General features: G+C 36.7%; 1 protein-coding gene across 1 annotated transcript; it reads left to right on the top strand.

The window, feature by feature from the left end:
• Window positions 1-31: 31 nt before the first annotated feature.
• LOC101736841 (uncharacterized) lies at window positions 32-14,596 on the top strand. The gene is made up of 2 exons (XM_004925458.5): window positions 32-382; window positions 11,978-14,596. The coding sequence occupies exons 1-2, from the start codon at window positions 350-352 to the stop codon at window positions 13,637-13,639; spliced, it is 1,695 nt and encodes a 564-aa protein (XP_004925515.1). The 5' UTR covers window positions 32-349; the 3' UTR covers window positions 13,640-14,596.
• The last annotated feature ends 462 nt before the right edge of the window (window positions 14,597-15,058 follow it).

Genomic DNA, 15,058 nt, shown 5'->3' on the forward strand with positions numbered 1-15,058 from the left:
TAATCGAACACGTCATAAGAAAGTGCATTAATAAAATGTGTTCTTAATTGTTAAGGTCGCTTTGTAGTTGAGCGGTGTAGTTGCCGACGACTCGCGCACAGGGCACTCGTGTACTAGATGCGATATCGCTAGCTCCGATACAAAGAAATTCGGAATAGAAGAGTCGCTTAGTTGTACCGAGGTCTGAGAGCAACCCTTGAAGGACAACATCATGTGTTAAAATTCTAAAAACGAATTCACAATAAAAATGTTTTTGTTCATAATCGCGAAGAGAGTGGACATGTCCCTGTGTATACAATAGGATCAGCAGGCTTGTTACCTGAAGTGCTGACTTACCGCCTTCCACGAGATGAATTACCGCTTCATTTGGATTTTAATACTGGTATGATTATTATTTAATTTGTTTATTTAATTCAATTTCAGAAACTTATATTCGAGCGTCGGATATTTCGTGATCCCTTGGCGTCCAATGAAAATAATAGAAATATAGGATGGTCGTACGTGTTCGGTGATGGTAGATAGTACGTAGCAGCACCTTGATTATTTTTACCTTGAATCAATCAGGTTTGAGGGTTACGATAACCGCACGCCCCCTTTTTGATTGATCCCTCAAAAACAACGTCCAGTGGTCTGAGATCGTTGTAGTTCCCACTTCCTGGAGTCTCAGATCACCAAACGATAACCAATCATCTATTAGGTACCTAAAATGAAAGAAAGCACGCGATGAAGTCTCGACATAGGTATTGTAACATACTCGCTTCTTCTTTTGCTAAGTGTGAACTAAAAAATCTTCTGCGATATAGGCGTCCTAAAATGCTCAGGTCCTCCAAAAGCTTAAAGAAGACTGGATAGAAGTAGCTTCGACCTCTAATGCCAAGATAAACAGTAGCATTAACGCTAAATTAGAACTCGATGAGCTGAAAACTCGTCCGTTTAACTTTTGTGTGTGTGTGTGTGTGTGTGTTTACAATAACACTATCATTTGTATTAAAGCAAAATCGCAAATTAATAAGAAACTTGATAAAGTTATTCGACGAATTGGACAAACGAACCACCCGACAGTTTAACTCTTCAAGAGATTTTCTGAGGTCAATGAGCAGTTTTTTTATTAAACTAAGGGCGTTGGTGCCAATTCTTTTTTCATGAGAAACTTAGCTCAACCAATCAAAATTACTTTCACGATTCGATCTCGCGTTTATTAGTGGCCTTTTTTTTCGACAGTTCATTATTATGACTACGATTCGCTAAAATAAAAAAAAACGTTTTCATAAACAGTTTGTCTATCTATAGTATTTTGTTTTTTTCACAAGCTAATTGAAAACAAAACTTACTTATCTTATCGCTGAAAGCTATCTCTCCCAGTCAACCTCATTAACACGTTTTACAGTTAACGACCTAAGTATAGGTTTTATTCCTCTGTCATGTCCCCTGGAAACGCATAAAACAAAAGCAAAAAGCTACACCATAAACCCCAAAATATCTTTAACAATAATACTGACTCCGACCGGCAATGAACCCGGAATTGGTGGTACAGTAGCCAAAGTCACTGATTCTTATAGAAAAGAGATTATAAAAGATGCGACACATATATAGGTGATTTATAATAATATTCTTTTGGACATTTGGCGTGTGGAGACGTTCATTAACACTTTAATTGGTTACGTTTTTAGTTCTGGTAGATTAGTTTTCGTATACAGACATAAAAATATAGACATTCACAAAAACAAAACAATCAGACAAAATTCCCTAACAAACTTATCAGGAAATATGAGTCCCTCTCGAACTTCTAATATTAAGTCCGCGCGAAGTTGGGATAGCCCCTTAGGCCGCCAACGATAAGGCAATGAAAAAAGGCACCATCCTAGACAAGATGGTGCTTTTTTGTACTAAGATGAAAAGAAAATAGTTCTCATGTTAAAAATAAGAAGGAGGAGTACCTTTTTACACAAGTAAAAACCTTGCCGGTAGCTATTAATATGAATAATATAAAGTAGAGAAGGTAGAAAGAAGTGATCCAGTGAAAACCTGAATCGCACTAACATTTGCGATACAATCTTGCACAGCTATAATATGTATACAAGCTACGAATATATTTTCCTGCTTAACTGATGACAGTGCAGCCAAGTATAGACAAGCCGCTACCTCCCGCTAAAAGCTCTCTTCAACCCTCGTTAGTATAAGACCATGTCATAGCGTTAACAAAATACCTTATTCGAATGCAATTGGAACTTGTATGTCACTCAAGGCGGATACTGACGGAGTCTCTATGGGCTCTACTAAAATTTAGTTATGAATACATTAATCTATTTAATTTAATAATTGTTTTATAAAAAGTGAACATATATAAGGGCTGGTTGTTTGTCCCATATGCACGTGCATGGTGTATATTTTGTATCGGTACAGAGCGTGGTTGGCCTCTTAGACTACCAGCGAATGGGTTTGGGAAAATGTATTGAAGTTCTACAGCTATTAATGGCACTCCCTGGCATAGTTTTATTAATTTACATTGGTGTTTCCAGAATCTATCAGTAGCAGTGGTATTCAGCACACACAAATAATTTTTACCTAATGTTTCATTTAATAGTTTTATTACTGAAGCTAATTTATTTTAAATGTAATTAAGCAATTTAGAGTAGTGCTTCCGCTATGAACCGGTACATACATACGATAGGTACGTTTGTAAATTATCAGAAGCTACAATTACGCAGACTGGTTCAATGTTGCCTTAACAACTTTAATCAAATCCAACAACAAATATAATTTTACGAATACTGTTCAATGCTCAAACGTAAATTTCTAGGCTAGACAATCACTTCTCACCTGTTTCAATATAAAGACTAACGCACGGTCTTCGAAAAAAATGGCAATATTAATATGGTCATTCACATGATTTTGTTTCTTTTTACTCGTGTTTTTATGTATCTTTTTAGCTTGTGGTGTGTTTTGTGTGCCTAATAAATAAATAAACAAAAATTAAAAAAATTTGAAATTAAACAAATTTTGTCCATATAAAATTTATCAATCAATTTTTATATATACACAAATTAGTCCTAGACTAGTTATTAATCACTGTGTGGCAAAACTAAATCTAAACTAAGCTTTCAAGAAATTATTGCGATAAACTCACATTTACCTAATACTCCAATTTATAAAAATTAATTAGAAATCCAATAAAGAGTAATGACTAAATTAAAAGACGCCTAATTTGAGCTCAGTTACCTGAATCAGTCGGCATAATTACCAACATAAAGGTTGAAAACATTTTTTTTTTGTTTACGAAAAGATCTACCGTACCTACGTTCAACGCCAGTATCATAAATGTCAGAGTGATCTTTAAACAAACTTGATCGAAGCAACAAACAAAATTCGCTCTAGTTGAGGGCGAAACGGGTCTGTGGGACTTCCTCATTTTTTTTTATAAAAAATGGCTTCAGGCGGTGCGTGAATTTGTTTGAAATTTAATGCTACTTGCCTTATACATTTGTTGCCTAATTTAAATTTCGATTGTTTTCGTTTAGGCCGTGTTAGTTTTTATATATAATTTCTTTTCTATAGTCCTGAGACCTAACTATACTGAGACCTTAGAACTTATATCTCAAGGTGGGTGGCGCATTTACATTGTGGATGTCTATGGGCTCTAGTAACCACTTAACACCAGGTGGGCTGTGAGCTCGTCCACCAATCTAAGCAATAAAAAAAAAAAAAGTCCATTCGAGTGGTTGGAAGAAGCCATTAAATTTTTCTGTTCAATTTCAAATGAAATAAAGCTGTACCTTAGGGAAAACCACATTTCAACCTTTTAAAATAAGATAAAAGTAATTTACTAATATTGTTGTTATCGATGATTCCATAATTTATAGATTTTTTAACATAAATAAACTCTTTTTTTTAACTTTCCATTCATTTTGTAAAATAAATTAAAGTCGTATTATGTATTAAAATTGAATCTTACTAAAAATACAGCACTACATACTGGTTCAAATAAAGTTATTCAATAGATTGCTCTTTGTGCTTTCAAGTTCTTTATCATGGGTCAGTTTATTTGCATTCAAGTTAAAACACCTCACGATGCGGTAAATCAGAACTGGTTTGTCCGCCTCACCCTGCGCACAACCAGTGCATGCCTTATAAGCGTATAATAAAGGCAAACAATTACTAAATAAAATCTCTATCTGCTACAATACCGACGCCATTTTATACTTATTTATATGACATGATTAGTATCGTAACGAATACAATGCAATACGTATGTACATATTTTTAACCGTATTGTTAACCGTGTACTTACACGGTACTATTTTATTAGAAAACTATTACATAATTGAAGACACCTTTGTTCTACTGTTCTACATTGGCAATATATTTAGACCTACATCTATATAATTGTTTTATATGCTACACAAAAAACTTAGGTATTAACTGTGACATATCTCTACAAGATCCTATTTTATATAAACTGGACTGTGACTGTGAGCTCTCATACGTATTTTGATAATGAGCTCATTGCGGATCTCAACAATAATCGAATAATAAAACCCGATTTTGTGTTCACCATTTTATAAAATTTCATACTATACAAATGGGAAGTCCAAATAAAACAAGTTAATACGATACGCAAGGCCAGAGAGAAATCAGAAAAATCAGCTTCAGTAATACCTAGGATTATTTCGTCGTTCTTTTTCTGTATGGCAATTGGCTTCATGCGACGCCATTGTTGTCAGTGTAGATTTTTAAATAAATATTCATTTATTATAAATGAAAAATTGAAAGAAATCAAATGAAATTGATTTATTTTAAATTGTAATCTATTGGGACTTTTTGGAGGAACCTAAGAAGCCACGTCTTGCCAAAAATACAGGAATAATTTTATCGTGCAGAGGTGAAAGCCTAAGTCAAATAAACCGCTTTAAGATGCTATTCGTTTTTTCCGGGTGAAAAGAAAAGTACACGTCAATAAAGATTTTTATACAAAGTTACACGATAGTTAGCACACTGTTTAAATGTTGACGAACAATAACACCGTTAGCCGCCCATTAACACGAAAACTCTTAAATATTCGAAAAATCAGAATTATTACAAAAGAAAATAGTTAATCAACACTATATTGAAATGTAAAATCATTTTTTATTTTGTCTGCAACTCGACTGACTGAAGAAAATACTATCCGTATGCAGTATCCACAATATCCATATTATGAGACCAATATATTTTTTATTGCTTATTTGGGTGGACGAGCTCAAGGCCCACCGGGTGTTAAGTGGTTACCGGAGCCCATAGACATCTAAAACGTAAATGCCGCCACCTACCTTGAGATATGAGTTCTAAGGGCTCAGTATATTTACAACGGCTGCCCCACCCTTGAAACCGAAACGAAATACTGCTTCACGGCAGAAATAGGCAGGGTGGTGGTACTTACCCGTGCGGACTCACAAGACATCCTACCACCAGTAATTAGGCAAATTATAAATTTTTCGGGTATGATCTTTATTCATTCCTTCAACGTGGACGTCAAACGTGGACATTTGCTAAGTGCACCGCCCGCCACCGCAGTAGAGTTCATGTATACTACCTGTAACCACTGCGTTCATCCACAGTGCGTTTACAGCGATTTTTTTTGCCACCTACCATCCGCCTTTGGAGTGAGCTCCCCTCCAAGGTGTTTCCGGAGCGCTATGACATGTCCTTCTTCAAGTGAGGCTTGTGGAGAGTACTTAACGGTAGACAGCGGCTTGGCTCTGCCCCTGGCACACTGACGTCCATGGGCGACGGTAATCACTCACCATCAGGTGGGCCGTATGCTCGTCTGCCTACAAAGAAAAAAAAAAAAACAATCTTACGGTCCACCCAATGTTAATCACTGTTAAGTGGCTATCGTCATTCACCTTAGACCTTGAGGTCTGGGTCTCAATTGTATACATATTGTAATTTTTGCGGCTTTAATTTTATTACACGACTAGCGACCCGCCCTCGCTTCGCTTCGGAAACATTAAAACACACATGAAACAAAAAAAAAAAAAAAAAAAAGTAGCCTATGTTCATCAGGGACAATGTCGGCTTCTAATGGAAAAAGAATTTTTCAAATCGGTCCAGTAGTTTCGGAGCCTATTCGAAACAAACAAACAAACAAATCTTTCCTCTTTATAATATTAGTATAGATGCTATTTCTTCACCGTGGAAGTCATTAATAAACTAATTCTAATAATCTTTCATTATACATGTTTCATAAAAGACATGCAATAACAATTTTTCTCCAGGCTTCAGATTTTACTGTTGAATTTATTTATTAGTTCTATATCTTCCGACGTATCTAATCGTTCATGACTTTTTTTTGTGATTGAAAGATTACTAGTAGCCCGGAGGCCTTTCCAGCTTCACCAGGACAGGTGGACGAGCAAAGGCTCAGCCAGGAGGGGTAGGATTTGCTAAAAACTGCCCGACCGCCTCCGAAGGAGACCTAACAACTCAAGAGCAATTGCTTCGCGAATGAATCTACTACAGGATCGGAATCGCGACCCACTGAGAAGATCCGGCGAGAAACTCAGCGGGCTGATGCATGGGCTAGGTTGCACGTCGACCTCTTTTTTGAGTTCGACGAGTATGGTTATTGGGGTTCCTGAGCCTGCTCCTAGTGTTAGAGCTGAAAGCGCGTAATGCTAAGGTTATTGGATCTGATGGACCCGTAAGGACACGTCTAGGGCGTCGACGGTGACTTGTTCTTGCGTGATCAGGATTCGGGGAGTAGCGGCAACGATAAGGCGATTATCATGACGCATAGCCTTATCGAAGTACCGTTCGGAAGCTGACTTCATTATTTCCGGATTGATTCGAGGCCCAGGTCGTCGTGTAAGTCAACGTTCCTCACGAACCACGGAGCCCCGATGGCTAACCTGCAAAAGCGGGATTGTAGGGATTGGAGGATGTCTATGTGTGTACGGGCCGCGTGAGCGAACACCACACTCGCGTAAGTCATGACGGGCCTTATGCAAGTTTTATAAAGTGTCACCTTGTTCCGAAGGGACATTTTACTCCGCTTACAGATCATGGGATAGAGTCTGCCGAGAATAAATGCGGCACGGTCGCGGACTGTTTTTATATGCGGGCGGAATGTCATGGATGCATCCAGGGTGACTCCCAGGTACTTGACCTTCCTGGCCCAGGGTATAGGTTGGCCGAAGAGGGTGATCGGGAGTGTGATATTTCTCCTCCTAATGCGGGAGGAAATAAGCGGTGAGTTTCCCCTTTGAAATAACACTGCTGTGCTTTTCACTGGGTTGATGTCTACGTTCATGACTGTTAATGATCAATGTAAATGAACGCGAAAACTATAGAAAAAAAGGGCTTTAACATAAAACGTTTATCTTGCTAAAAATCTAACGAGCAGTGTCATAGTTGTGCAATAAGTTGGATAACGATTGCTTATTATTTTCGATTGCACAATATCCACAGCAATTACCAAGAAAAAATACTCGAAAATTCAAGACCATGCGCTTGATTTGGAAATGTGGAAGTTACACCGGAAAATAGCGGTTAGTCCGCTATTGAATCAACTAAATTATTTATGTTATGTATTTGCACGCCACTCGCTCAAAGAACTGGAACTCCTCATGGATATTATTATTTCTACTATAAATTTTAAATAGGTTTGGTTTTGTAAATTTAAAATTTTGAAGTCGTCGTGGCCTAAAGGATAAGTCGTTGCGTACAATAGGTGCACCACCTCACAGAGCACATTCTCGTAGGGCTTAACCGCCCAAAACCACTCTATACGGGAGCTCTCTTCTTCGACGTCGCAAAAGCGTTCGACAAAGTCTGGCACTACGGTTTGATTTTCAAACTTTTCAACATGGGCGTGCCGGACAGTCAGTCTCGTGCTCATCATACGGGACTTCTTGTCGAACCGCTCTTTTCGATATCAAGTTGAAGGAACCCGCTCCTCCCCGTGACCTCTCACGGCTGGAGTCCCGCAAGGCTCTGTCCTCTCGCCCCTCCTATTTAGTTTATTCGTGAAGATATACCCCGGTCGCCGCCGACCCAATTATCTTTATTCGCCGACGACATGACTGTTTACTATTCGAGTAGAAACAAGTTCTTAATCGCAAGGAAACTTCAGAGCGCAACCGTAGCCCTAGGACAGTGGTTCCGAAAATGGTGCATAGACATCAACCGAGCGAAAAGTACTGCGGTGCTATTTCAAAGGGGGATATGCCACACGGATTTCTTCCTGGATTAGGAGGAGGAATCTCACACCCCCGATCACCCTCTTCGGCCAACTCATACCCTGGGCCAGGAAGGTCAAGTACCTGGGTGTCACCCTGATGCATCGATGACATTCCAACCGCACATTAAATCAGTCCACGACCGCGCCGCGTTTATTCTCGGCCGTCTTTATCCTATGATCTGTAAGCGAAGTAAAATGTCCCTTCGGAACAAGGTGACACTTTACAAAACTTGCATAAGGCCCGTCATGACTTACGCGAGTGTGGTGTTCGCTCACGCAGCCCGCACACTCATAGACACCCTCCAATCCCTACAGTCCCGCTTTTGTAGGTTAGCCGTCGGAGCTCCGTGGTTCGTGAGGAACGTTGATCTACACGACAACCTGGGCCTCGAATCTGAGCTGTGAGCTCGTTCGCGCATCTAAGCCATAAAAAAAAATAGTAGAATACATGAATAGTAATTCGCGTCAAGAACTCAACTCAATTCCGGTAAAAGCGCTTAAAAAATATTTTGTTGATTGAATTATTCCTTGGCATAATTGTATCGTTTCTGAAGAAGTATACTTTGAAGATGACAAAAAAAATTGGTTGAATTTGGTTGGTCATATTGTGTATTATTGATATTTTCCTGGTACTTTCTTGACAGAGTATATGTAAAGATACAGATCATACTAAAAGGCGTCTTAAAAATTTTAAGTTACATTTTTTTTCATTTCCACTCTATTTCAAATATGAGCTTAATTGAAAATACACGGTAGGCGTTTTTTTACAATCTTTTATTTAGATTTCATTATTATTAAAATTTTTTTATATGTGTAGGTGAATTAGCAAAATTTATTATTTTAGGTTAAAGTATACTTATATAGTAGACGTAGCTTGTTTTAAAAAAATGTTATGTATATCTTATTATTAGTTACACTGCATTATTTTTTATTAAGATACTAACATAATAATAATACGTACATCAATCACAATTCGAATAGTCAACTTTCGTTATGCAGCTGTTATGTGCAACAATTTAATTGTGGTTTGAACGCTCGACTATTGTTAGCGGAGTGCGTGGCCTTCACTAAAATCTAACTTGTTCGAAAATAACTATTATTAAATTTCTCGCTATGCACATAATATAACAACAACGAGAATCTTTCAGTGAAACTTTAAAAAAATAAATATAGAACAAACAAAAAAGAGTTACAACGCATTCAACATCATAGCAGTATTTAATTTTATACTTATTAATTTTAAGCTTAAATGTTTTGTGTGTATTGCTGTTGGTATGTCTAAATAAATAAATAAATAAAACTGAAGACCTCACGAGAAGACTCGTTTCATCTACCCTCCGAGCAATTTTAAAACAAAAATTAAAAACCCATAAAATGTGTTACAATATTTATGTGAGTGACAAAAATGCCTAGAGAGTAGGAAGCTTCGATATAGTATTAAATGTTAACGAGACAAGTTTTTGAACTGGATTTAATGTATTAAATTGGTTATAAAATGTTTGTCTCGGTGCTTTGCACCACATTGGAGGTTGCGGCCCTGATAAGTTAGCGACCTTCAGTTTTTTTCACTACCACGCCACGATGCGGGCACGTGTGTGGCGCCCACTCTGAGATTACGACTATCTTAAGCATGTTTTATATAGTTATTATGCACTTAACGGACAATTGTGTCTTCAAAATTTAGCGATTAGGTCATCGAATAATAGATCTGAAATATGGTACTAAATTCCTCAATAAATTTAATAGCGGATAGCTGCGTCTGTGTTAAAAAGCCAGAGTAGTCGGCAAGAAGGTGGTATCAATAGATATGGGCTCACAACTTTGCCTTAGCACCAAAGGGATTTAATGAATTACTAATCTCTTCGACAAGTCACCTATCATAAAAAAAAAGTTCTTTTTTTATTATCAAGAAACACTGAATAATAAATTTCAAGTGGAATTTCGTATGGAATTAATAGGACATAATAATTATGACACTCTTCACGACACATTAAGGAATAAAAATAATTATTATTATGTTCTATTAATTCCATACGCCAAAAAAACGTAGGGTTATTATTTTTTGTCATCATTTTCTTTTGTTCTTTCTTTGTAAACAAGGTTTTATTATTTTAAAGATTCCTTGTTACGTTTTGCATAATTAATGTGTAGATAAGATTAGGCGGAAGTAGCAAGAATCCATTGTGAAGAAACGTAGCGACCTTTCTAATATAATCTAAACTAAAAATGAATGTGACCTCTACATAATAAATCATACGAATTATTATTATGAACTCACGCGCTACATGAATGTTGAATGATTCTCAGATAAACAAATAAGAATGATTATTTATTTCATTTTTGTCTTACTTTTTTTATTTTCGAACAGTCACTTGAAATTTATTTATTCATTAGATCCCTTTGGTGCTAAGGCAGAGTTGTGGCCCATATCTATTGATACCGCTTTCTTGCCGACTACTGTGGCTTTTTAGCACAGACGTAAAAATTATTTAAAATTTTTAAGCAATTTAGTAGCTCATTTCAGATTAATTAATTTCTATCAATAATTATTAATACATAATCCCCGAAACTACTTTATGTGAATATTTAATCAAGCTTAATTGATAAATATGTACCTTAATACCTCGTTAAGGTTACTTGAGGACAATTATTTTTAATAGCGACAATTTTTTTTTTGTCCTGAATTCCACAAATCTTGTTTAGTTTTTGTCTATTAGCAAAACACTTATAAATACATGTGACTAAGAAAATACTAGGTAGGGCAGGAATAAATCAATCTTACAAATGTTATCTTAAAAATTTTTGCAGTCAATATGTAGAAGTATTACTTCTCAAGGCTATGTTCATGTTAAAATACAAGTTTCATTCGTCAGAGAACACGTCACTAGAAAATCCTTTCCTGTATGCTCAGATATGTAATTATGAAGTACACATTACCTGACATTTCATCAAAATAATTTTGTTGAAATTTATTTAAATGTCTTGCCAAAATTTACGGAACGTCGACCATATCTGGAAGTTTTATTGAACAGGAACTAGAATGTGTAAGTAATAACATAACTTTGACTGACATGTGAACATGTGAACCAGACTGGTGCTTTTAAATATCAACATATATAGAAATTAAACAAACAAAATCAGAGCAAGGGCAATAAAAAAAAGTTCGTAACAAAATAAAATTTTGTTTTCCCGATATGGGATTCGACTTTTTTTTTCGAACTACTACGTACTAGTTTTTCGCGCCTAGGAGGCGCGTGGAGTATTTGTATCCTGACTGACGGTCTGCAGACGCCCGGGAGACTCTTCCTTCTGGTGCAAGTGCGCTAGAGTGATGGTACCTTGAGGTGCAGCCTCAATCCACACAGGTCGCCTCATGACCATCACTGGGAATGGGGATGGACCCTACGATCTTATAATTAGTTGAAGTAGTTATTTCATAAAGGATTATGCTTTCTTTAACCATTAAGCAGATGCCGAAAACGAAAAACAAATCTTTTAATTCTACCCCCAATAAAATCTCTCGAAGTTGAGCTAAGTCGGTCGAGACAAATCGGAATAAGCCGGACTCATAAATTATATTCCCTTCTTAATTGTTTTACAAACATACATATCTCGATTGACATGAGCTTTAATGGTTTTTTTGAGATCGGTCCCGTGACTCGTTCAACATTACCCATAGTTTATAACTTCCTTCATGTTTCCTTTCTATGTTTTTCTGAAAACATCTTTGCGTATTTATCTGTTTGTTTTTTTTTTCAGATTGATACGTGCGCATCTGTTTTAGCGCACCCTATAACAGTTCAAGAAGAGCGAAATCACAATTCCGGACTGTTCTACACAGATGATTTGGCAACATCTAACAACGAAAATACGACTAAGATCCAAGATGAGAAAGTTATATCTGTTAGAATTACATCATCAATCGCCATTGGACGTTCTCAAAAAAAGTTAAACAGGCCTAATCCAAACGACAATGATTCGAACAAACAAGATTTTTTCAACGGGGTGACTGAATCTGACGAATCACAGTTAGCTTCCACAATGAGTATAATAGATGATATCGAATCATCCAGTTTACCAACACAGTTGGTAGGTGCTAATATAGAATTTATCAAACAACTTAACGCAAAAAAAGGAACTCGAGAGCACAGTATAGACAGTGTACGTCCCTTTGAATTGTTAAGTAAAAGTCAACCTTACAAAGAACAGGATTCCGCACTAAGCGACACACCATTTGAAAACGAAGAGAACATTGACGGTATTCCTTTAGCCAGAAAAATACCAACATCTCACGTTGCGAACAATTTTGAAACTAATAAACAAAATTCAAATAGTAGTTTTCATACGACCCAAGAATTATATCCTAGTATCACCGAACAAAACGATAACACAATGGGGTCGGATTTATCAGAAGTGAACGATGAAAGACTTTCTCGAAATATGACTTTCAGCTCACTATTTTCTTTGAATTCGCCGCATGTAATTGAAAATAATTCAACAATTCATGAAAGGAATCATAATCACACTGAAGACACTATAGCAGAGTCGTCTATCCAGTCTGCTGTAGAAATCAACCAAAACCAACAACCTACTCGTGACGAAGCCGTCTCCGAGTCTGATTATTTTCAGAGTGTGAGTAATTCTGTCAAACAAAACACAGCAAGCTTAACAACAGTTAGTTTTAATATTGTTCACGATGCGCCAAAAGGTGCGACTAGTTATGAAAATTCTTTAAAATACAATAACGGATTTGATGTTGCCCGAGAACAACAAACGTTTAATCTGCCAAGAATTTACAGTGAGCCAGCTAAAATCTACAGTGAACCTGCAAAGTTTTACAGTGAACCAGCCAAGATTTACAGTGAACCGGCCAAGGTATACAGCGAGCCGGCTAAAATTTATAGTGAACCTTCCAAAATTTACAGCGAACCTGCTAAATTTTACAGCCAACCTGCATCACTTCATTTAAGTGCGAGTGTTCCTCCCAATTTTTCAACATGGCAGCATCCTTCACAATCCGCCTTACTTGTTTCCTCAGATATTAACACTACGCCTCTGAGTACTGTAGGAACTTCCTTGAGTTTATCGAATGTGCAAAGATTCGATGGACAACAACCAGAAAAAAATTATAAGGTTGATGAAAAAACAAGCATAGCTACAAATGGCCGTAGCCATGGTGTTCAAGAATCTACGACGGAAAAATGCAAACAGGATAATTGTAAAGTAGGATATGTCGTAGAAGGTAGACAATTCAAAAAGTATAGAGTCGAAGAGAGGACCTCCGATGGGTTCATAGTTGGAGAATATGGTGTTGTGAGAAATGAAGACGGAGCCCTGCGCGGTGTGAGATACACGGCGGATAGCGATGCCAGCCCTCGGTTGATCTATGATGCACTTATGAAGTTCCTACAACTCAGATAAATCATACTTTTGTTTTTAATGAACGAATTATTGAGTCACAAAACGTAGCTTACGGCATATTTACTCATTACTATGACATATGCAATTTAGTTTTAGTTAAAATTCGTATTTGCTCATTTTCTTAATAAGTATTTTTAGTATGTACATGTTGTCGTATTTAATAAATAGCAATCCCAACTTTCAAGACACATTATTTATTAGAAAGACTGATCAGTTTATTGTAACACAAAAATTACTATTCAAGAAATATGTTGATCATGGGTCAACAATAAAGTTTGTATAAGTTTCAAACAAATACATATAATTCATGTGCTTAGAGCATATTTTATACGGCACACTAGTCTCCTTAAACTGATGACTCGTTCTGAAATAGATGTATAAAAGTACTAAAATTATGCAGTCTTCAATTTTCCATCAGTGATATTACGACACATATTTACACTTGGGTTCGATAATATTGTTAATAATAGTTTAAATGTTTTCAACGTAGAATAGAGTTTTATTGCACGTCAAAACAGAAATAAAATACATAAAAACCAATCGGGGTACAACTGTATAAAACACAGTCTTATCTCTAAAAGCGATCTTTCAAATCACCGAGCCAACACGGGTACGGCGCGTTTTGATTTGTTCATATCACGCTTGCTTAAAAATACTCTGATAAGCATTTAATAATCAAATCACTGTTACTTTGTAACCAAATAATGATTATTTACTGACAATTATGACTTCTCATAAGGGAAGGTTATATAGCAACACAGCATACATATTACACAGCAATAGCCATTTATGGTGAGGGGCAAGAAGTTAATGCAATATAGTTTAGAAGCATCAATCACGAATTTCCGTCGTGCCATTTAGTTTTAAAAATTGAACAGTTAAGTATGATTAGTCTGTTACGTAAAAATTTGCTGCAATTAAAAAACAATGTGGTTATTCATTAAATTGTTCAAATATTAAGGTGGTTTTATTGAGGTACACCCTTATTGTTAAAACTATAAGATCCATTTTGTGCTACAGAAAGGAGGTCGGTCTTCATCGTTTTGTTCTTTATTTTCTATTAATAAATAAACCAACGTTTACTCGTATTTAAATGACCAGATGATCAATACATAAAACAAATAAATATAGAAGAGTTGAAGAGTCTCACTTTCGGTTGATCCTAAACTAGAATTCCCTCTACTATTGCACACAGAGATTGTTAAACATCACATCACCGGTCACCGTCCTCGCCGAGCCCGTCGCTTCCGACGAAGGGCTCGACGACTAAATTAACCCATAGACACAGCCCACTGAGTTTCTCACCGGATCTTCTCAGCAGGTCGCGTTTCCGATCTGATGGTAGATTCTGCGAAGCACGGCTCTTGCTAGGGCTAGTGTTAGCAACACTCCCGGTTGAGCCCCGTGAACTCACCTACT

This window comes from Bombyx mori, chromosome 12 (assembly GCF_030269925.1).
Source record: "Bombyx mori chromosome 12, ASM3026992v2".
Taxonomy (NCBI): domain Eukaryota; kingdom Metazoa; phylum Arthropoda; class Insecta; order Lepidoptera; family Bombycidae; genus Bombyx; species Bombyx mori.

Coding starts and splice junctions, on each gene's coding strand:
- LOC101736841 (XM_004925458.5), top strand. CDS start 350: ATGAATTACCGCTTCATTTGGATTTTAATACTG. Junction 383..11,977: donor TCATTTGGATTTTAATACTG/GTATGATTATTA, acceptor TTTTTTTTTCAG/ATTGATACGTGCGCATCTGT.